Raw genomic sequence first — 22234 nt, forward strand, 5'->3', positions numbered from 1 at the left:
GATTGGCTGAAAAGTAAATACAGAAAATTTGTGATTGGCCAGACTCCAAAGCTGACAGGATGAGAAGGAAATGTTGCAAACCGTGCACTATCAAAATACATGCAAGTCAATTTAGTTGAGAAAACTTATAAACACAAGACTTCTTTAAATCATTAATTATTACACCTTGCACCAGGGTGCATGACCTCAGTTTTTTGCAGGGACACCTATGGAGAAAAGTTCAATCTTCTTGATGTACACAAAAACAAAACAAAGAAATCCAGTCAGTTTAGGTAAATTTAAAATAAAATATTACTCAGCTATTCGGTAGTGATATCTTCTGATCAATGTCCCAACTTTATGCATTAGCGGTTTCAAGTTTTGTTCGATAGATAGTGTTCCTTAAGGCACTTCTATTAAATGTGCGGGGTTGAGGTGTACCTCGTGGTCAAAATGGACTAGTAACACCACACACCACATTAGGAAGAATAAGAATATTTTTCACTACCCAAGAGATGGCTGCACTGTGTGTAGTATACAAGTGAATGCTCACAGTAAACAAGCATATCACCTGCAACTTGTATGAACAAATTATTACTGTACTATCTAGAAATCAATAATTAATATAATCATTAAGATAACAAAGGTGTTTCATTTGGAAACAACTAGTAAAATATCCTGTAACAGTAACAAAACAATGTATCTTTTAGCTGCTTTGTGTTCAAAACTATTTACGAATTCAAAAGTATTAGTAGGAATGATACCAGATCCCAAATAACATAGAATAGAATAGAATAGAGGTTTTTGGAATAATCCTAACTGCTGCACAAATCATAACGCAAGATTGTGGAACAACTTGAAGGAAAAGTGAAAACTAGGTAAGTAAACAGTCAATCTTATAAAAAAGTATATTTTATGTAGGACTATCAATAATGTGCCCTGAAATGAAGGATCAAACCCTGGTATCTGTTGAGCAATTTTTGACCCATTTCCATTTCCTGATGATGGCTTATCAAATTATGTACATTACCTCAATAGGGTTTTCCTGCGATGACCCTGGCTCTGTTAACTCCGATTTAACTTCTTCTTTCAGAGCTATCACTTCTGATACATGTTCTAAATTTTCCTGTGGAAAATAAAATATATTAGGTATGCTCATAACACAAATCTACAAATACAGTCACTAACAAATGAGCATGTTATTAATTGATTTCTAGTATTACAGTTACTTTCAGATTTTCACTAATGTTTATGAAAGATTTCTACCAGCAGAGAACTGTTATAACCAAAGGCTGTACTGAGAATTGTGTTACTAATCTTGCCCACTCCTTATGTCAGAGAAAGGATGAGACTGAGAACAAAATATAAAATGTGAAATATTTTCTAGCCATATCAGAAGATATAATACCAGGGATGGAATTGGGGCCATCTCACACAGAATTTGGAAGGAAGCAGCCATACGCATAAACACTAAATTGCATGAACTGTTTTCTTATGTACAATCATATCAATCAAATCTTAAAAGTTGTGTGAACCAATTACAAACGTTACAACTGTTCTAAATAATTGTTTTTGTTCTCAGCATAAAGTTTGATTATAGACAGATTAAAATAACTTGAAATAATGGAATCATATTTTCTACTCTGGTTTTGCTCAGATCACAGGGGCTACATAAACCATTAAGGCAATTCTGTTTCAAACAGCATATTTCAATGCTTCCAAGTGTAAAATGGAGAAACATAAATATGGAAGAAGCAGACATATCACAGTCATATAACAGCGAAAGATGTGATGTAGCGCAAAGTAAAAGCAACTAGAAATGAAATATTTTACTACTACAAGCATGTCATGTAGTGTTCTGTGAAGAACTGTCGGGATGAGAACACTGTCAGTGCAGAGTCAGCAGTGTTGGAGTGTACATCTTCAGTTTCAGAAGTTCCTTTATGATCTACGACAAAACATTTAAATTTTTCACTAGGATTCATAAAACCTTATTAGCATTAAAGAGAGGAAGGTACTGTGAATAAAAGCTTGTTTTAATATAAGTTAACCTACTACTAAAAGTGAATTAAAGTATCAAGTTCTACAATATACCAACTTAACGCATTCAATATAGAAGAGAACAGTAGCTGAACAAAGGAATGGATGAAAAGGATGCACAAAAAGGACAGGGAAATAATGAAAAAGAGGAAAGAAAAACTCTGTTTAATGTGCCTTAAGTGCCTTAAGAAATCATTCTCAGAAATCCTGCATTCTAGAGCCCTTAGACATGGTTCTCTATATAGCATAGGCTGACCTGCATTTGAGGAAAATAATGAGCTAATCACTACTCTGCCTTTCTAAACGAATTCAAAGTCTGAGCAAAATACTTAATTTGAGATAATGTATATTCAGATTTTGAGCTATTTTGTCCCTCACATGTCATAGGCAAATCTGTTCTTTCTTAAACACACATAATATCTTCCAGCACATTGTGGATGTGAGGGTAAGCCAGAATAATCACACCTGTATTGATATTTGGTTTAGCATACTGGCATATCATCTCAAAAACACTAACAAATGATTTGTGATTTAACTTCTTCTGCATTAATTATGGCAGGAGTAATAATTTTTAACACGTGGTATTAATGGTGGTGCAGTAATGTTGGAGAATATTAGTTTTAAAATCATTACAATGGGCCAACCATCCTCTATTATAATCGGTGGGGGAAAATAGAAGAAGTGCATCCCCTAAACAAAAGTAATTTCGATACTGACAGTAAAAAGTACAGACTAATCCAACCCCAACCTTAAGTTCCTAGAGTTGGCAGCTTTGTGCAGCACATTGTGGTGTATTCCCAGACAAAGAAACAAAACAGAGTTGTACTATGCTTAGATGCTCATGCAGCAAATGGTGACTGCTGGTGTTAATATCGGGGAAGCACATAGTAAATTATGCCCCTGCCAAACTTATTGAACTGCTAAGGGTAAAATTCTGATCCCTATAATGTTATCTGGAATGAGACTTACAAGTTTTGGAATGAGACTTACAAGTGATGGATTTGTTGTTCCTTCAATCCTGGGAGGTTCCTCTTTGATCTTTACTTCCAGGTTCATTTTGTACTACAACTGAAGTAGTTAGAAGGTACTGGGATCGTTGATTAGTTCCAATGACCTTAAACTGAAACATAAGCCAGAAAAATATATTACCTTATTGATGTCATTGCTACTTATGTTGTTTGTCAATAGACTAAGCAACAAACTTGTAATTTTACATGACCTTCAATATTATGATCATACTGAAGAACTCAAAATTTGACATGACTGTTGATATTGTGATCATAGCTAAGGACCTCAAATTTTCTATGCCTGATACTTTCATCATAGCTAAGGACGTCTAGTTTTATGTGACTTCTAAAACAGTGACCACTTCCATAGGAAATATATGTTAACATATCTGTCAATATCAGGAACATATTCAAAGGACCCCTAGTATTATATGACACCATATATCGTATCAATAGGTATATAACATACAGTTTTGTATGGAACTGAAACCGCAACAAGATGACCTTTCTTATTAAAAATCCAACGTGCATCGCTTGTGATCGAAATGCACAAAACTTCTTGCAAATTCAGTGACTATTCCGTTTGCATATCACTCTGATCACCTGGGTCCATATCTTGAAATCTTCCTACAATTTATGAAAACCTATAACCTCTTTTCCAGTCATTGACCGGATCAGGGATGGAATGAATGAAGGAGATATAGGCTATTAGTATGATGGGGTCGCCACTCCCAAAGTGATTTATTAATGACTGATAGATGCTATGAAATGAGAATGGAGAGTGTTTCTGGAATGAAAGATGACAGGGAAGACAGGAGTACCCGGAGGAAAACCTGTCGTGCCACTGCTTTGTCCGGCACAAATCTCACATGGAGTGACCGGGATATGAACCACGGTATCCAGTGGTGAGAGGCCGTCGCGCTGCCGTCTGAGCCAAGGAGGCTCCCTTCCTACACTTTATATTCTTTGCAATTAGCTTCAAAACTAACTGAACAAGATCACAGCTCTTTGAGATTTGTTCTATAAAAATTTTCATTCTCAGGATCAAATTCTCTCAAAACATTCTCCTCTCATCTAGCTGATTCACCATCTCTTTATTTGAGACATGTTCTATCCATCTGATCATCAAGAACTTATGATATCATGGCCATTCAAAGGCCTCAACTCAGTTTTTTCGGCACCAGTTATTATCTATGTTTCACTTCCATATGGTGTCGTACTCCATACTCAGTGTAAACATAATTTTGAAATTTTTCAATCTGTGAACCTAAACAATGTGATGGAGAACAGATGGGAATTTAGGCTGGATTCAGTGATGATATTTTCCAATATTTAGAAGGCATATGTCAGTACACCATGGCAAGTGGTCTCGGATGCATTGATAAAAAAGAAGGCAGGGAGAGGAGAGAACCAATTATAAAAGCCATGAACGATAAGTGAGTAAGTATTATGAATACTACGATGGAACAATCTAACTGGTTGAAAGTAGAAACAGGACTTCAGAAAGATGTTTTTTATCCCCTCCAATCTTCATTTCAGTCATGGATGAAATCCACAAAAGTATAAAAAAATGGGAACCAAGAAGGCATCTTTACAGATGACACAATAATATGCAGAGAAAGATGAAATGGAAGCACAAGAACAAGATACCGTATGGAATCAGGAGATAGAGGAATATGAAATGAAAATAAATGTGGAAAAGTGTATGATAGTAGTTGTGTCGAGAGGTAATAGAGAAGGAAGTGGGAATATTGAAGTAAATGGAAGACCATTAGAAGTTGTGGAAAAAGCTTCAAGTATTTGGGGAGAATAATTGCAGAAGATGGGAAAATAAACTAAGAAATTAGAAAGAGAATTGAACAAGCCAATGAGTTTTACTAATGTGTGAGATGTATAGTCTGTAACTGGGACGTCCGAAAAGTATGTCAGAAAATTCTACACCCAATGTATTACACAACAATTTTGACATATGCATCAGGCACATGGACAACAATAAAACATGACGAAAGCAGAATGCAAGAGGCCAAGATGAAATTACTTAAGAGAAATAATAGGATGGGCATGAAGGGATAAAGTCAGAAACATAGACATCAGGGAGAGGATTGGATTCCCTGAACTGAAAGGCAAGATAGAGTCCCGTAAGCTAAAATGGTATGGACACATGATGAGAATGGAAGAGGATAGAGTACCAAATTAAGTATTTACAGAGAAATTCATAGGAGAAAGACATCGTGGAATGCCCAGAAAGGGGTGAATGGATATAGTAAGGAGAGTACAGAGAAGAATGGAGTAAATGTAGAAAAAATATTCGAGGAAGGAAGGGAGTGGTGGAGAAAAACTGAGGAGGTACTTGATTCACATTTCAATGCAAAAGACTGGAAATGGAAAATGAAGAAAATTCTACTGATATGAAGACAAAAATTTATACAATTGTCCTATCAGCTCATTGCATTGAGCAATGCCATCAACAATTACTTAAGTGTCCATGTCATGTCTAATGACACAACCGAGTGGTGTTTACCAGAGCGCCCTTGTAGGGAGTTCCATGTCAAACAATTGGTTTAAATGTTTAGCAGTTTCAATCAATCAATACTGATCTGCATTTAGGGCAGTCGCCCAGGTGGCAGATTCCCTATCTGTTGTTTTACTAATATTTTCTTAAATGATTTCAAAGAAACTGGAAATGTATTGAACATCTCCCTTGGTAACTTATTCCAATCCAAAACTCCCCTTCCTAGAAATGAATATTTGCCCGTTTGTACTCTTTTCCAACTTTATCTTCACATTGTGATCTTTCATACCTTTAAAGACGCCACTCAAACGTATTCGTCTACTAATGTCATTTCACGCCATCTCCCCGCTAACAGCTCGGAACATACCACTTGTTACAAACCATCACTCTCATTTTTGTTCGATATTGAAGACACTTAGTTTACAAAAGGAGTATATTTATTACCCTACCTATTCAATACAATTAATACCACGTTATGTGGTTAAATAAACATAGAAGTTCTAAATTTTAAGGGGACATGTTTTGCCCTTCTTTTATTGGGCATCATCAGCCTTATTTAATCTTAAAACAAACATTATTTAGAGGACATTGATATTTATGATTTACAAAAATTGAACCGTAATGTCTTAAGGTTAAAAACACTGAGGAATAGTAGGTATAAAATATGATGTTGAGATATGACATGGGGCCGATGACCTTCGATGTTAGGCCCCTTAAAACAACAAACATCATCATCATCATCATAACGAGACATGACATATACAACACATGTTAAAATCATTGTACACAATTTTAAAATCTTTGTCAAAAAGAAAATTTGTGTCATATAAAATTCTAAAAACAACTCCGGAACTGAAGTAGATCTTCTTCGTAAGAAAATTCGAGCATATGCTAGCTTGAGGCAATTGTCAATACAAGTCTTCAATAAACTAGATTGGTTGAAACGATGAGGTTGGATTTTGTTTATTTTTTAAAGAGGAGCTAAAGAATATTGGCCATGAGAAAACGCGGATGTTTTGAATTATATTATTAAGTTGGTTGATCCATAAATTATCGTCATATAACCAATGCAAATAAAGAAGTTGATGTGCTGGTTCAAGCTGCTTTTGATATGAGTATATCTGGTATTTGACAGGTATGTTTGACTGTCTCGTGAAAGTGTAGTCCCTCTAGAAAATGTAGAGCATCGTGGAAAAGGATGTGGTTATAATGTAATGAAACAAAAAAAGAAAGGCGTGTATCACGGTGTGTGTTTAACCTTCCCCTCAATCTTCCTCTCCTCCTCTACCGCATTGATACAACACGAGGAGTAGGAATTCCAGACAGAACAACGCTGCTAATACATTAAGATATACATAGTTACGGTGAATGAGTATGTACCCGTTTTACATAATACATAACTCATGGATATTAACATACGATTTAAACACTCTTCTTTTTCCTTGTTTCATTACAGTATAACCACATCCTTTTCCACGATGCTCTACACCTTCTAGAGGGACTACACTTTCACGAGACAGTCAAATATACCTGTCAAATACCAGATATAATCGTCTCAAAAGCAGCATCAACCAGCATATCAACATATTTTTTGCATTGGTTATATTACGATAATTTATGGATCAACCAAATTAATAAGGTAATTTAAAACATTCGCCTTCTCTCCTGGCCAATATTCTTTACCTCCTGTTCGCAAAAATAAACAAAATCCAACCTCAACGTTTCAACCAATCTAGTTTATTGAAGACTTGTATTGACCACTGCCTCAAGCTAACATATGCTCGAATTTTCTTACGAAGAAGATCCACTTCAGTTCCAGACAAGAGTTGGTTTTAGAATTTTATATGACATTCTTTTGGCTAAAGATTTTAAAATTGTTTACAATGATCTTAGCATGTGTTGTATATGTCATGTCTCAACATCATACTATTCCTTAGTCTTTTTAACCTTAGGAAATCACAGTTCAATTTTTATAAATCATAAATGTCAATGTCCTTTAAATAATGTTTGTTTTAAGATTAAATAAGGCTGATGATGCCCAATAAAGGAAGGGGTGAAACGTGTCCCCTTAAAATTTAGAATTTCTATGTTTATTTAGCTGCAAAGCGTGGTATTAATTGTATTGAATATATGGGTTAATAAATAGACTCCTTTTGTAAACTAAGTGACATACCACTTAGTAGAAGAGCTCGTCTTCATTCTCCCAATTCTTCCCAGCCCAAACTTTGCAGCACTTTTGTAACGCTACTCTTTTGTCGGAAATCACCCAAAACAAACTGAGCTGCTTTTCCTTCGATTTTTTGCAGCTCTTGAATCAGGTAATCCTGGTGAGGGTCCCATACACTCGAACCATACTCTAGTTAGGGTCTTACCAGAGATTTATATGCCCTCACCTTTACATCCTTACCACAACCTCTAAACACCCTCATAATCATGTGCAGAGATCTGTACCCTTTATTTACAATCCCATTTATGTGATTACCCCAATTAAGATCTTTCCTAATATTAACACCCAGATACTTACAATGATGCCCAAAAGGAACTTTCACCCCATCAATGCAGTAATTAAAACTCAGAGGACTTTTCCTATTTGTGAAACTCGCAACCTGAATTTCAACCCCGTTTATCAGCCTGCTGTCCATCTCACAACATTATCGAGGTCACGTTGCAGTTGCTCACAATCTTGTAACTTAACTAGTACAGAATAGTATCATCCGCAAAAAGCCTTACCTATGATTCCACTTGTTTACTCATATCATTTATATATATAAGATGATGATGATGATGCTTGTTGTTTAAACGGGCCTAACATCGAGGTCATCGGCCCCTAATGGTACGAAATGAAACAACAAAAATGTCAAATTCATCCACTGACCAAAAAAATAATAATAATAATGCCGTCATGAAGAATGAATGGATGGACATGGACCCAACAAAAAAAAAGAAAGGAAACAAACAACCAAAATACAGTGGATCAGACTCAAACGAAGATCATACATAATTGATTACTGACCAAGGGACCACTCATAAAGCACGATGATGCTTGATGTCGAAAGGGGTGCAAAATCCATGTCTAAGGCCCCACAGAATGGTACATGTCACGAGTAAAGTAGAACCATGGTATTGGCATGTTTGGGTACTAATCAAAAGTAGCGAAACTCACGGTGTTCCACACAAGACGGTACTAATCACAAGTATTGTACTTCGTACAGGTAACGCAGACCTATGGTGTTTCTCACACAATGGCGCCACTCATAGCCAACGCAAACCTACGAGTTTCCTCACCTAGGTGTACTAGGCACGGATGCCGGTCCCACGGCCCCGTGGTGTTCCTCATAGAGTGGATACTAATCAAAGGCAACGCAGAACCACGGTGTCGCTCATATAGTGGTACAACTCACAGGCTACGCCCAGACCCGCGGTGGTGCTCACATTGGTACGACGCACGGGTACTGGAAACCCCCAGGCCACGCTCATGACTACTACTAAACACAAACCCATTTCGTACCGAACATAGTGGTACAACTCGCAAGTACAGGCAAACCGTGGTGTTCCCCGCGTGATGGTACGAATCAAAAATAGTTTTATGGTTCTAATTCAATCATCCCTTGGTCGCCCCTTTTAGTCGCCTCTCACGACAGGCAGGGGATACCATGGGTGTATTATTCGTCAGCCTCCCCCACCCACAGGGGGGGTGTGTTTGGTCCGCGAGAGTTATTTTATTTCCCTCAAGTCCGCCGGCAAGCCGGTGAGGACCCCCCTATCCGCCACCTGGGACGCGCCACGTGGGAGTATCACCTCTCCCCCTGCTACGCCTGCGTAGCAGGTTCGTGGATATATATAAGAAAACATAAAGGTCCAATAATACTGAATTGAGGAATTCCCCTCTTAGTTATTACAGGGTCAGATAAAGCTTTGCCTACTCTAATTCTCTGAGATCTATTAACTAGAAATATAGCAACCAATTCAGTCACTGTTTTGTCTAGTTGAACTCCACTCATTTTTGCCACTAGTCTCCCATGATCCACCCTATCAAATGCTTTAGACAGGTCAATCACGATACAGTCCATCTGACCTTCTGAATCCAAAATATCTGCTATATGTTGCTGGAATCCTACAAGTTGAGCTTCAGTAGAATAATCTTACCTAAAACCGAACTGCCTTCTATCGAACCAGTTATCAATTTCGCAAACATATCTAATATGATCAGAAAGAATGCCTTTCATAGCTTATAAACAATGCATGTGAAAATTACTGGTCTGTAATTTTCAGCTTTATGTCTACAACCCTTTCCTTTATACCCAGGGGCTACTATAGCAACTTTCCATTCATTTGGTATAGCTCCTTCAACCGAACAATAATCAAATTACTTCAGATATGGTACTAATCCCAACCCATAGTCTTTAGTATATCCCCAGAAATATTATCAATTCCAGCCGCTTCTCTAGTTTTCAACTTTGTATCTTACTGTAAATGTCATTGTTTTCATATGTAAATTTTAATACTTATTTGGCATTAGTCTCCTCCCCCTATCTGGACAGTATCCTTGAAACCAACAACGGTTTATTATTCCCCACGTGGTACGAATATTGTCTATGTTGAATACCTCGAGTAGTGCCTCAGAGCATTCATTTCACCCGATAGCAGTGTAGCTGTGGGATAATGATGTGATACAGAAGAATCTCCATAACAACACCTAGGCTATACAACAAGATGCAGATATCCTAAATGGAAACCTCTCAAGATTTCGAACCCTAATGCCACTTGTCGCAGCATACAGTGTCAAGAACAATTCAACATTCACAGCGTCACTATAAAATTGCAAACAGAGGTAAATAACACAGCAAAGCAATAGTTAAAATTACACACTATATATTGTAATTTCTTTCTGAAACTACCATCCGCATTTCTTCATCTGCGTAGCTCTTCAGGAAAAAATCCTCATTTCACTATATGTAGATATACGATATATTGCTACTACACACAACTTGCGGGCACTTGCAACGCATAGGCTGGCAGTTTTCAAAAGGAAAGCTAGTTATATGCGTACTCATTTTTAATGCTTAATTAAAAATAAAATTTAATAAAATTAATAACATTAAATAGTAAAAATTAGTAGAATGCTGGAACTGAGAAAGATTATTATTAACTTATAATATTCTCAATTGAAATCTATATATTTAGCAAAAGTAAATGATTGAACTTGAACATTACCGACAGTACGTTAGAGGTTGTGGACAGTGTAAAATGATAGAAATAACAATTCCTCACTGAAGAAAGTCCGTAAATCACTGAACGGAATAAGCTGGTGAATAGCCTATTACGCGCCTTGTATAACAAAATTCCAACCACTTCGAAACAGAACCGGGTGTTTGAATGTAGTTTAATCATTTGAAACAAACTCTTGAAGAACAAATTTGATTTGCAACAGTCAGTAGAACAGGCTGAATTTAGGAAAGGATGTATTACTATTGACAACTAAAGAGTATGCGACACTTCTCCTGCTTCTGCTTGAAATGTGAATGGGCTTGTTATATCACCCAGTTCCAATACTTGTAATACATCACACTGTAACACTCATACCAAAATACACAACTGTGGGGAGAGTTGTAGTTTAACATATCCGTAATGTCTACAATTGTAGTATGCGACACTGGCTGCAATGTCCCAATGGCTCAAAGAGGATGTATAAGAGAGAAGGAACCTCTCCGGGTGAAAAAAAAAGAATACGAAAGCAGGTCCATAAGTATTAACGTATGTGGGCAGCCATGGAAGGAGGATCGACTGACTGAACTTGACGATCCAATTCTTCGTACACTAAGGGAAATAAAATCGTACGATTTTTTAATACATATATACATGCATTACCATTATAGTCCGTTATGCCCTTCAGTGATCAGTGTGCAAGCCTCTGTGAAAATACCAAAACGGCACGTCGCGACAATCGTCTATTTGCAACTAGTGAGGTGGCCTCATTTAATTCCATACCCCTTATCCTTAAGTTGTTACAAAATGAGTCAAAATATTATCATCTTGGTCTCCCTCAACTCCTCTTACCCTACGTTATAGAGACTATTATTCTCCTAGGTAACCTATCCTCGCACATGCCCCACCACCAAAGACGGTTTACTCGTACAGCTTCGTCCATCGAGTTCATTCCTAAATTAGCCTTTATCTGCTTGTTCCGTGAACTCTCCTGCCATTGTTCCCACCGGTTTGAAAAAGCAATAATTCTCGCTACTTTTATGTACTTTACTTCTAATGAATACGATATCCCGAGTCCATCAAGCTTTCGCTCTCGTAAAGCAAAGATGGTCTGGAAACACACCGATGTATAGACAGATTCATCCGGTAGCTGACTTCCTTATCACAGAACACTGTTGATCGCAACTGCCAGCACACTGCATTAGCTTTACTACACCTTGACTCAATCTCACTTACCTACTACCGTATATTACCATCCTGAGGGAACACACAACAAAAATACATAAAATTACCTACCTCTTCCAGTTTTGTATCACCAATCTGACATTCAATTCTGTTGAGTTTCTTACCTACTGACATCAATGTAGGTTTGGAGACGCTAATTGTCATACCATACTCATTGCACCTATTTTCAAGTTCCAACACTTTAGACTGCAGGCTTTTGGCACAATCTGCCGTTAAGACGAAGACGACAGCAGAGGCCAGACTGCTTTCTAGATTTCCACCTGCCTGAATCACTCCCTGCCAATTAACACCTTTCAGCAGATGATCCAAATAAATTACGAAGAGCAAATGAAAAGGTTTAGAGCCTCGTCTAACCCCTGTAAGTATCCTGAACCAAAAACTCATTCTACCATCAGTTCTTGCAGACCAATTGTAATCATAAATGCATTTGATTGATTTTAATAATCTACCCTTCACTCCATAGCCCCTCAGTATGGTGAGTGTCTTTTCCCTCGTTACCCTGTCATATGCTTTCTCTAGATCTACGAAACGTAAGCACAACTGTCTATTCATCTCGTAATATTCTTCAATTGCCAGGCGCATACTGAAAGTCGGATCCTGACAGCCCCTCTGTGGTCTGTAACCACACTGGTTTTCATCCAACTTCCTCTCAACCAATGAACGCACCCTTCCTTCCAAGATGCCAGTGAATAGTTTGCCTAGTATAGTAATCAACGGGATACCTCGATAGTTGTTGCAATCCTTCCTGTTCCCTTGCTTATAGATAGGTGCAATTACTGCTATTCTCCAATCTGAAGGTACCTCACCAACACTCCATTCTAATCTTACTATTCTATGAAGCAATTTCATCCCTGCCTTGCCACTATACTTCACTATATCAGGTCTAATTTCACCTATCCCTGCAGCTTTATGACAATCAAGTTTATTTACCATCCTTTCCACTTCCTCAAGCGTAATTTCACCAACATAATTTTCTTCCTCCCCATGAGCTTGGTTCTTCACGACACCACCAGGAAGATTTCCTTTTACGTTGAGACGATATTTAGAATATTCCCTCCACCTGTCCAGTGGTTCCCTGGGATCTAATATGAGTTCACCTGAATTAACCAAAACACAGCTCATTTCTTTTTTCCTTCCTTTCCTAAGATTATTTATTACTGCCCAGAAAGGTTTCCCTAATGCTTTAAATAGCCTTTCCAGGTTATTACCAAAATCTTCCCACGACTTCTCTTTGGATTCAACAACAATTTCTTTCGCTCTGTTTCATTCTTCTACGTACAATTCAATGTCTGCGTCGGCCCTTTCTTGGAGCTATTTCTGAGAAGCCTTCTTTTTACGTTTAGAAGCTGCTGTCACTTCATCATTCCACCAAGATGTTCGCTTTTGCCCATCTTTACACACAGTTGTTCCTAGTCGTTCCCTTGCTGTTTCTACTACAACATCCCTGTATACCACCTATTCTCATTCTATATCCTGAACCTGCTCACAGTCCACTGTTCGAAACTTCTCACTAGTATTATCCATGTACTTCTGTCTAATTTCTTCGTCCTGGAGATTTTCTACTCCTATTAGTTTGGAGACAGATTTCACATTCTCTGTCCTAGAACATTGATATACTCCTACTTACTTCACTAGAGGTCAGATAGTGGTCTGTATCACCGACAAATCCCCGAAGAACTCGTACATTCCTAACATACTTCCTGAATTTGAAGTCGGTTAATATATAGTCTACTTTATGAATTTGGTACCCCTAGCCTCCCACGTGTAGCGGTTAATAGTCTTATGCTTGAAGAATGTATTCGTAACTCCCAAACACATACTAGCACAGAAGTCCAGCAAACGCTTCCCTTTCCCATTAGCGTCCATGTCTTCTCCACATTTAGCAATCACCCTTTCGATTACTTCAGTTCTCTTTCCAACTCTCGCATTGGTATCGCCCGTTAGCACTATCCTATCTTTGCTGTTGACCCTGACTGCGATGTCACTCAGTGTTTCATAAAACGTGTCAACTTCATCCTCATATGCACCCTCACATGGTGAAAACCCTCTGGCAATTCTCATCCTTATTCCTCCAACTGCCAAATCTACCCACATCGTTTGCTCATTTACGTGCCTAACAGAAACAATATTGCGTACAATAGTATTCCTAATAAACAGTCCTACCCCATACTCTGCCTTTCCCTTTTTAACACAAATCAAGTACGCTTTATAATCTCCTGTCTCTTCATCGTTATTTCTTCTTACCCGAATATAACTTACCCCTAGTACATCCAGATGCATCCTCTTTTCTGACTCAGCGAGTTCTACTTTCTTTCTTCCATAGGCCCCGTAAATATTGATAGCTCCCCATCGAATTCCATTTCGTTCGTCAAGTTGTTTGCAAGGAGAACCTCGCCTGTCAAATGAGAGTGGGGCTCCATTACTCCTATCGGTCCGAGGCTTGCTTAAAAACGTACCGAACTTGGTAAATCCATGAAGCAGAATGTTACCCTACTTACACATAGTCCAGGTGAGGATCTTTCCTCTAACGGGTTAGGGACCAACGGTGGATTGTGTAGTCCTAGCCGCATGAGCGCAAGAAGGGCCATTACACAGAATATGTCTGAGGACCCACACCTGTTCCATCCCAACTGGTATCCCGACACTCAGGACCACTTACTAGGCCACTCAGCTGTTGCCCATGGTTCACGAACTAGGACTTGACTGCAGTAACCTACATCATGAACCATCAAATATTATTATTCCGGAAATACCGTGCATCAGAGGTGTAGGAAGGTGTTGGGCTGAATGTATGGACAAGGAATTGACAAGAGCATAATATAATGCCCTAAATTCTGAAACTGTAATCCTTCCTTCTTGTTCTCTTATTTAACATGTGAGAAAAAACAATAACAATACAAAAATGAACTAGTTAGTTCCAAACAACAACGACATAAAGTCCAAAATCAGGTACAAAAGTAGAGAGAATTATCAGGATGATAATATAAGAGGGATGAGAATTATAAGCTCTGAAACAGTTACACCACTTTATAAGAGCAGGTTTGATCCATTAACTTCCGTAACCTAACAGTATGAGCTCCAAACTCAGAGGCATAACTTTCTTATAGCGCAGAAGGCAACGATGTGTCCATAGTAAATGGCTATGATGTAAAAAGGAAAAGGTTGATAACGATCGGGGAAAAACAAAGTCCATGGAGGCGAAAAACCTGCGCTCCTTTTAGAAAACTCTTAAAACCCTAAGTGGGTTTATGGCCCCAACATACAGAGGCTAAGCCGAGGAGAATAAATGATAAACATTAAATACCGAAATCTGTTAATAATTTTAGGGGATAAGAAACTTTATTCACCTCATACCGAGTTGAGTGGTAGTCAACTTCATACCAAGTTGAGTGGTAGTCAACAGAGGGTAATCACGCTTGTCCCATTACATGATATATATTTCCCAGTAGCGAATAAAACAGATTCCTAGACTTGCGAAAATGTTACATTTAAACAACCAGGTTTAGTAATGCACATGAAATAAAAGAGTTTTGAATCCTTTCATATGTTAAAAAATTCTGCAATTACCTTGAGTTGCTGGGCCTTCTGAACGTCGATTTGCGACATCTGCCACTTTAGTATAGGCTGCACACAATGAACTGGAACCATGACAATGACAATACGGCCTTAGAGCGCTCAGCTTTTAAAGTATCTGTAAGGGAAGTTCCAGAACTCTTTACAGATAAGCTGGATGCTTGTACAAACCCCAAAACAAAATTTATTTGGCTAGAGAAAATATACAAAAATTATCTTTAATCCCGGCAGGGAGGACACTTAGGCCGATGGTAGAGACATCTAATAGTTGAAAATCCAAGTGTATTGCATAACATTAATTCAAGTTCAATTACACAGATGGCCTTATAGAAGGCACGCAGTCTGACTGGACGGAGAAGGTGCACCCCCGGTACCCCTAAGGTTTTGCCACGGTATGAACAGCTTCGAAATTTTGAATCTTGCCGTACATAATTTTTGATAAAAGTATAAGTTGGAGTATCACTTGATAGAGAGGCCTTTAATGTTTCGTTGTTGAAGTAAAGTAGTTTAGACAGTGTTTGCGAAGTAGTAGAAGGTCGGGGTGTTGCGTCCAGAGTCGATGGCAAGAACGGCCGCCGGTGACGATGTCAGGATGGGGTCTCTCGGAACCCAAAGGTACCCTGAGATATCATCCTCCTGTATATTTTGAGAAGCAACCAAGGCGATGGTCATAAAGTACCAAGTAGCATTGTTCGGGTCAAGGATAGAGTGGGCGGTTGGAGTCTAGCATACAAGCCACTCCTTAGGATGATACTCCCAAAGGAGTCAGTTTAGACGGAGTCTCGGCCGAAACGAGGCGGGCCCATACCCCGCGCCGGCATCTCTCGCTCATTGATACGACGTGGCCTCAGGTGGAAGTATGGCACTGTAATATAGATTTTTGGGGCAACTGTAACTTACTCACAGACAGTGTTACATGTGGTGCATGTACTGTTGCCAACTTTGGAGGGATAGTGCACGGAGTTTCGACACAGGTTTGGAGGCAGGGTCCTTAATGGCAGAATGGTAATGAAATCATTGAAGGGAAGGTTTTCAAAAAAGGATTTAAACAAAAAATGAAATTTAAGTTAGGATGTAACTTAAATTCATACAATATTGCACAACCAACAGGGGCAGAAGGTCTCCTTATTCTAACTAGATTATATAAATCTTAAACTAATAAGATGCTAAGGAAAGAAATGTATTTAAATCAGCAACATCATCACTTGGTGGCATATAATGAAGAAGCAAATGCCTTCACACAGGTTTTACTTGACACAGGTGTAGCCCTCAAATCCTATCATTTCCCGCGTTACTCCCGAAAAGGTTGACAGGAGTAAGGAAATCAAGGCTAATGCAGGGTCAATGAAATCTGGGGGCAAGCTTGTCCGCGGGAACAAAGTTTTTGAGCATTACCTGATCTCCAATTATTTTAAATGGTGGGTTTTTGTCCACGGCCATACCTCATTTTTACTCTCTGATGAGAGGCCTTAAGATTATTTCTAGCTTTTCTCCATAAATCGCGGATATTATCTGGATCTATTGCCTGTGGCAAAAGCTCGTTGACCAACTACGAATTTGACAAAAGAGTTTTTGGGACAAACATAAACATAAGAGAAATTGGAGAAACTTGTGCGACTAATGAACGGCCGAGTTAAAGGCTAATGATAACCAGTGTAAGGAAGTGTCCCTTTGGGAATGATCTTCGTGGTGGAAAGTAATAAGGGCAGGTCGAGGATTATGATTAACCCACTCAGCTAGAGATGGTTGTGGGTGGTACGCAGACGTCGTGCAATGCGAGATAGAGAGATCGAAATTAATTAGAGGGGAACGGCTTAGCGTTATCAGGAACAATATAGTGACCGGGCCCAAAAGATGACAAAACAGCACTGAGACAAGAAATAGTGGACCGAGTAGTGGCAAGGCTAGTCAAAAACAGCCATGAGAACCGTGTGAAACCATCCACAAAACACAACAATGAATTAATTCCCACTCCCTTTATATTGAGAGAATTAATCGACGTAATCCATGTACAATCGCTCCATAGGGCGAGATGCTTGGTGTGAGTACAATAGTCCTTAACTGGTAGACAACGTGGGATTGCTAATCATACATGACTTACCGTACATGCTTAAACCAGTTCCCTACTATCGCCATTCATACTCTTCCAGATAAACGTCCCTCTTATCTTCTCTCTGCTTCTGTAGATGCCTAGATTTCCCCCTAATGCGGTTTCATGGTAATATTTGAAAATCATATGTACTAGCACAGCTGAAACGAAAATTTTCGTCTCCTGATCGTGCCTAGAATGGGCACACAGAACTTCATTCCTCGAAACATAAGGGACGATATGTTCCCCAGAAGAAAGGGTTTCTATAAGAGGAGCGTGCACCGGATATCCACGTTGGTATTTGGCTATATCGTGAAATAACAAAGAGGCATCAGTCGAAATTGCACTTATGCTAGGTGGTTTGAAAATAGTAAAATACTGCTAAAATGTACAATAATTTAGTAAAATAGTGCTAAAAGTATAAATATTTAGTAAAATACTGCTAAAAATTGCAATAATTTAGTAAAAAAGTGCTAAAAGTAAAATAATTTTTCCTCCGGATAAACAGAATTAGAATCGCCGGAGAACATTCGTCTTCATCCACCTGCGACTACGTCCTCGGACCCTCGAATGTGTCGTACGTTACACTGAAAAGCTGAAATCCCAGTTGACCATCGGGTGATGCATCCGGTACAACAGGGCCCAGGCAAAACCCAACTCAGAGCCTGATTTTCGGTCTCCAATTAAAATATAACGTGCTCAAAGTAAAGATGGAATTTTTTGGAGGCAAATAAACGTCCAGTCATTTTAACTCGTGTATACAGTACATGGCCTCTTGAGGTGACAAGGTTCTAGACGTATAGGCAATTGTCCGCCTTTCGATTTCATATTGCTGATTAAGAACCGCCGCAACCGCAGTTGAGGAGTCTGTTTGTAAAATGAACTTCTTAGAGAAATCTGGCATTGCCGAAACCGGGACGTTACCCAGAGCTAATTTCAGATCCTCAAACGCAGCTTGCTGGCAACGGACCCAATTCCAACTGTACAACTTTCCTGCGGAAAAGGTTTAGCGGTGCAATCCTACTAGGGAAGTTTGGGAATTCACCACGCCGATGAATCTGGCAACCCATTTAGCATTTTTAGGGGGCTCGAAGTTACGGATTGCGTGAGTTCTGGAATGATCGAGCGAAACTCCAAAAGGTGACACAGTATGGCCCATGAATGACATAGATTGTTTAGCGAAAGGTACCTTTGACAACTTGACTGTCAATCCAGCTTTACACAGGTGTTTTAGAACTTTATTTAGACGAGCGAAGTGTTCCTCAAAGTTCTCGGAGAAAATAACATCATCCAGATAATGGTACAGATCATTAAATTTAATATCGGAGAATATCCTAACTAGCAGCCTAGTAAGAACCGCCCTGCCCGTAGGGAGCCAGAAAGGTACCCGGTTTTATTGATACAGGTTCCATTCACTAGCGAAAGCAGTCAGATATTTCGATTCTTCCGCCAGAGGTATCTGGTTGTAGGTTTGGTTATGATCAAAGATGATGATGAACATAGTCTTACGAAACCAAGAAAAAACAAGAATGTAAGTCGGGAAGAGGTACTGATTATAGAAATATCTTATGATTAAACGCCCTCTAATCACCTACTGGCCTGAAACTGCCTTGAGGTATTGGAACCAGCAAAATGGGTGATGAATACGCCTACTTGGAGGGTCGAATGATACCATATCTCAGCATTTGGTCTATGATTTCCTTGAGGGCCTTTGTTTCAGGTGGAGGGAGATAGCCTGTATGGAGGAAATCTTACTGGGACCGAATCCGGAAACTCGATCTTGTATTCAGTTAAGTCAGTCACACCAAGATTTTCCGGAAAAGTCGGAAAATGACTGACATAATTTACGAATGCAATCTTTTTTTGCTAGTTGCTTTACGTCGCCCCGACACACATAGGTCTTATGGCGACGACGAATTCAAATGGCCTGTTCCCCAGGTACATGGCTAAGATCTAACGACATCTCACTCCGGGTAGACGAAATCACAGATGATGTTACTGAATTACATTTTAAATGAGGTATATAGAAATTACTCCTAAATTTGATTGTGCAGAATTTACTTTGAAGATCGAGCACGGTACCGGAATGTGACATGAAATCTGCCCCTGATATCACAGGGCATGACAAATTTTGAGCAACAAATGACTTAAACTTCGATCTAAATTTAGAAATATGAATTTTCGCCTGAATAAATCCTAAAATTTCTAGTTGGGAAGAGTTAGCCAAAACACATCTTACAGAGGAAGAAATATATTCATGAAATATACAACAAAAATTTAATCTGGAATACCATTCTTCCGAAACAATAGAGTCAACCCTTCCGGAATCTAAGAGGACAGTTAACATGTTCATTATTTATTTCAATTCTTAGGAATGGAACAAAGTCTGAAGTATCAGAGGCAATCTTGAGGCACACTTAGGGCCCTTCAAAGATGGTCCTAGGTGGTGTTTCCTCCTTAAAAGATAAGATTTCATACTTACATTGGGCTGAGCCTTGAGATGCAGATAGTGGCGAGGACTCAGCCTGGCACCCTGGTCATTTTCTATTGCTGTGGTTGGCAGAGGTAAAACCAGAAGTAGGACAAGAAGGTGTACTATTTGACGAGATACAGTTCTTAGCTAGGTGTGTGAATGGCCCGCAATTGAAACATCTTTGAGAACACGACGCTCCATTTTTTCGGTCCATTAGTTTTGAATACCGAGCTCGATAGCTGCAGTCGCTTAAGTGCGGCCAGTATCCAGTAATCGGGAGATAGTGGGTTCGAGTCCCACTGTCGGCAGCCTTGAAGATGGTTTTCCGTGGTTTCCCATTTTCACACCAGGCAAATGCTGGGGCTGTACCATAATTAAGGCCACGGCCGCTTCCTTCCAACTCCTAGGCCTTTCCTATCCCATCGTCACCATAAGACCTATCAGTGTCAGTGCGACGTAAAGCAAATAGCAAAAAAAAGTTTTGAATAGGAGACACTTATTTCTTAGATGATCCGCCGACCCACACGCATAACATTTACGGGGAGAGGAGGTTCGGCGAGGTGGTGACCGAGAGATATCAGAGGAGGGTGATGGATCTCGAGCGACTCTCGGAGTATCTGCATATTTCACTCCTTCCGCCGACACTGACATGGCCTCAAGTTCCCTGAACGTTTGCGGACGGAAATCGAAACACAAGTATGATCTATAAGATCTATAAGCCCTTCGACGATGGTTTGTACAAGTTGGCCTTCAGAATAGTGCAATGCAAAAATATGTAGTATAAAACTTAACATACCGTACAAAATCCGCTAGGTTTTCATCTAGCCTCTGGACTCTGAAGCAATATTTTTGAATTTGAGATGACAAAGCTCTTGCAGGGATAAAGTTTGCAAACAAGTGGGCATGGAAGTTTTCGATGAAATTCCTTTCCGATATCGCCCTAAAAATATTATCTGATAGAACCCTAACAATATAATATTTGTGAATGTGAGAGGGAAAATACTAAGGCTTGATCCTCAAATTCTACTTGAAATCTTAAAAATGCTATTACAACATTATTTAAGTTAACTGAAAATCTAGATAACCTTTTGACTAAATGGCTAAAGGATGCGGTAAGCTGCAAAATACCGTAAATATTATCGGAGGGCGGCCGGGTTTTGAGGAGGGTCAAAGCTCCATTACTAATAAAAAATGGCGGAAGATTTTGTGGATTGCCCACTAATTTGTTCTGATGGGGCAGAAGCTTGTTGTTGCTCGACTGATTCCGCAATGTCTGAGGATCCTCGTCCGTACTGACTTTTAACGGGACAGCATAGTCACCCTTTCCGCTCTCAACCCAGACAATAATTGATTCACTTTATTAGTTCAGAAATATGTTGAGCCAAGGTGTTTGCCTTATTTTAGTGTTCATATCTGATTTTAAGAGGCAATAGATCCCCTACACAATTATAGAAATGAAAGAGTCCAGCCTGAACACGTTTAAGCTGGTTTATTTTCCGCGTTGAACCGTGTTGTTGTGTTCTGTACATTACGTACAGTTTGCCGAAGTTTCGAATACATTACAGTATTCTTTGTCAAGGCGACTGAAATACCCCTACTCGATCCGGGGTAATCAGTCACCCAGACAGCAATCACACTACAAAGAGTAGTTCCTGACCTCGGTCTATATAACCTAGTCTTTCTGGCTGACATAGGCACTGAATAAAAGAGATCTATATCATTCGGAATGCTTTCATCCGCACGAAGAATATGCTGTCGAGAGTGGAACTAAAATAAGCTAACTAAATAAGGAATATTACAATGTAATTAACATGCCGATAATTATGATATCCACACCTGATTATTTATTGTTTGTATAAAAGTTGTAGTCTTCTCTCTTTAGCTGTTGCGTACTGCTCTATTTCTTTCTTATTACATTCTGGGATGTTTCCTAAGGTTCATCGGAGCCATCTTCTCATAGTGTTTCTCAGAAAAATGTCAACCCCGTTTTGAGTCGAAGAACGACGTTCACTTTCAACAGTTGTCATGTGTATGGCGACGGTTTTATTCAACGCACTGACGCATTCCGAGAAAGTTATTCCGAATGAAGAAGTCTCAACAACAACATTTTA

General features: G+C 39.1%; 1 protein-coding gene across 1 annotated transcript in view; it reads right to left on the reverse strand.

The window, feature by feature from the left end:
* The window catches only part of LOC137503361 (zinc finger protein OZF-like), a 55907-nt gene extending 41825 nt beyond the window's left edge, over nucleotides 1-14082 (reverse strand). Inside the window, exon 1 of the mRNA XM_068230918.1 lies at nucleotides 13809-14082. Coding sequence (XP_068087019.1) covers nucleotides 13809-14082 — 274 coding nt within the window. The remainder of the gene's footprint in view (nucleotides 1-13808) is intronic.
* Nucleotides 14083-22234: the final 8152 nt, after the last annotated feature.

The sequence above is a fragment of the Anabrus simplex genome, chromosome X, assembly GCF_040414725.1.
Source record: "Anabrus simplex isolate iqAnaSimp1 chromosome X, ASM4041472v1, whole genome shotgun sequence".
NCBI lineage: Eukaryota > Metazoa > Arthropoda > Insecta > Orthoptera > Tettigoniidae > Anabrus > Anabrus simplex.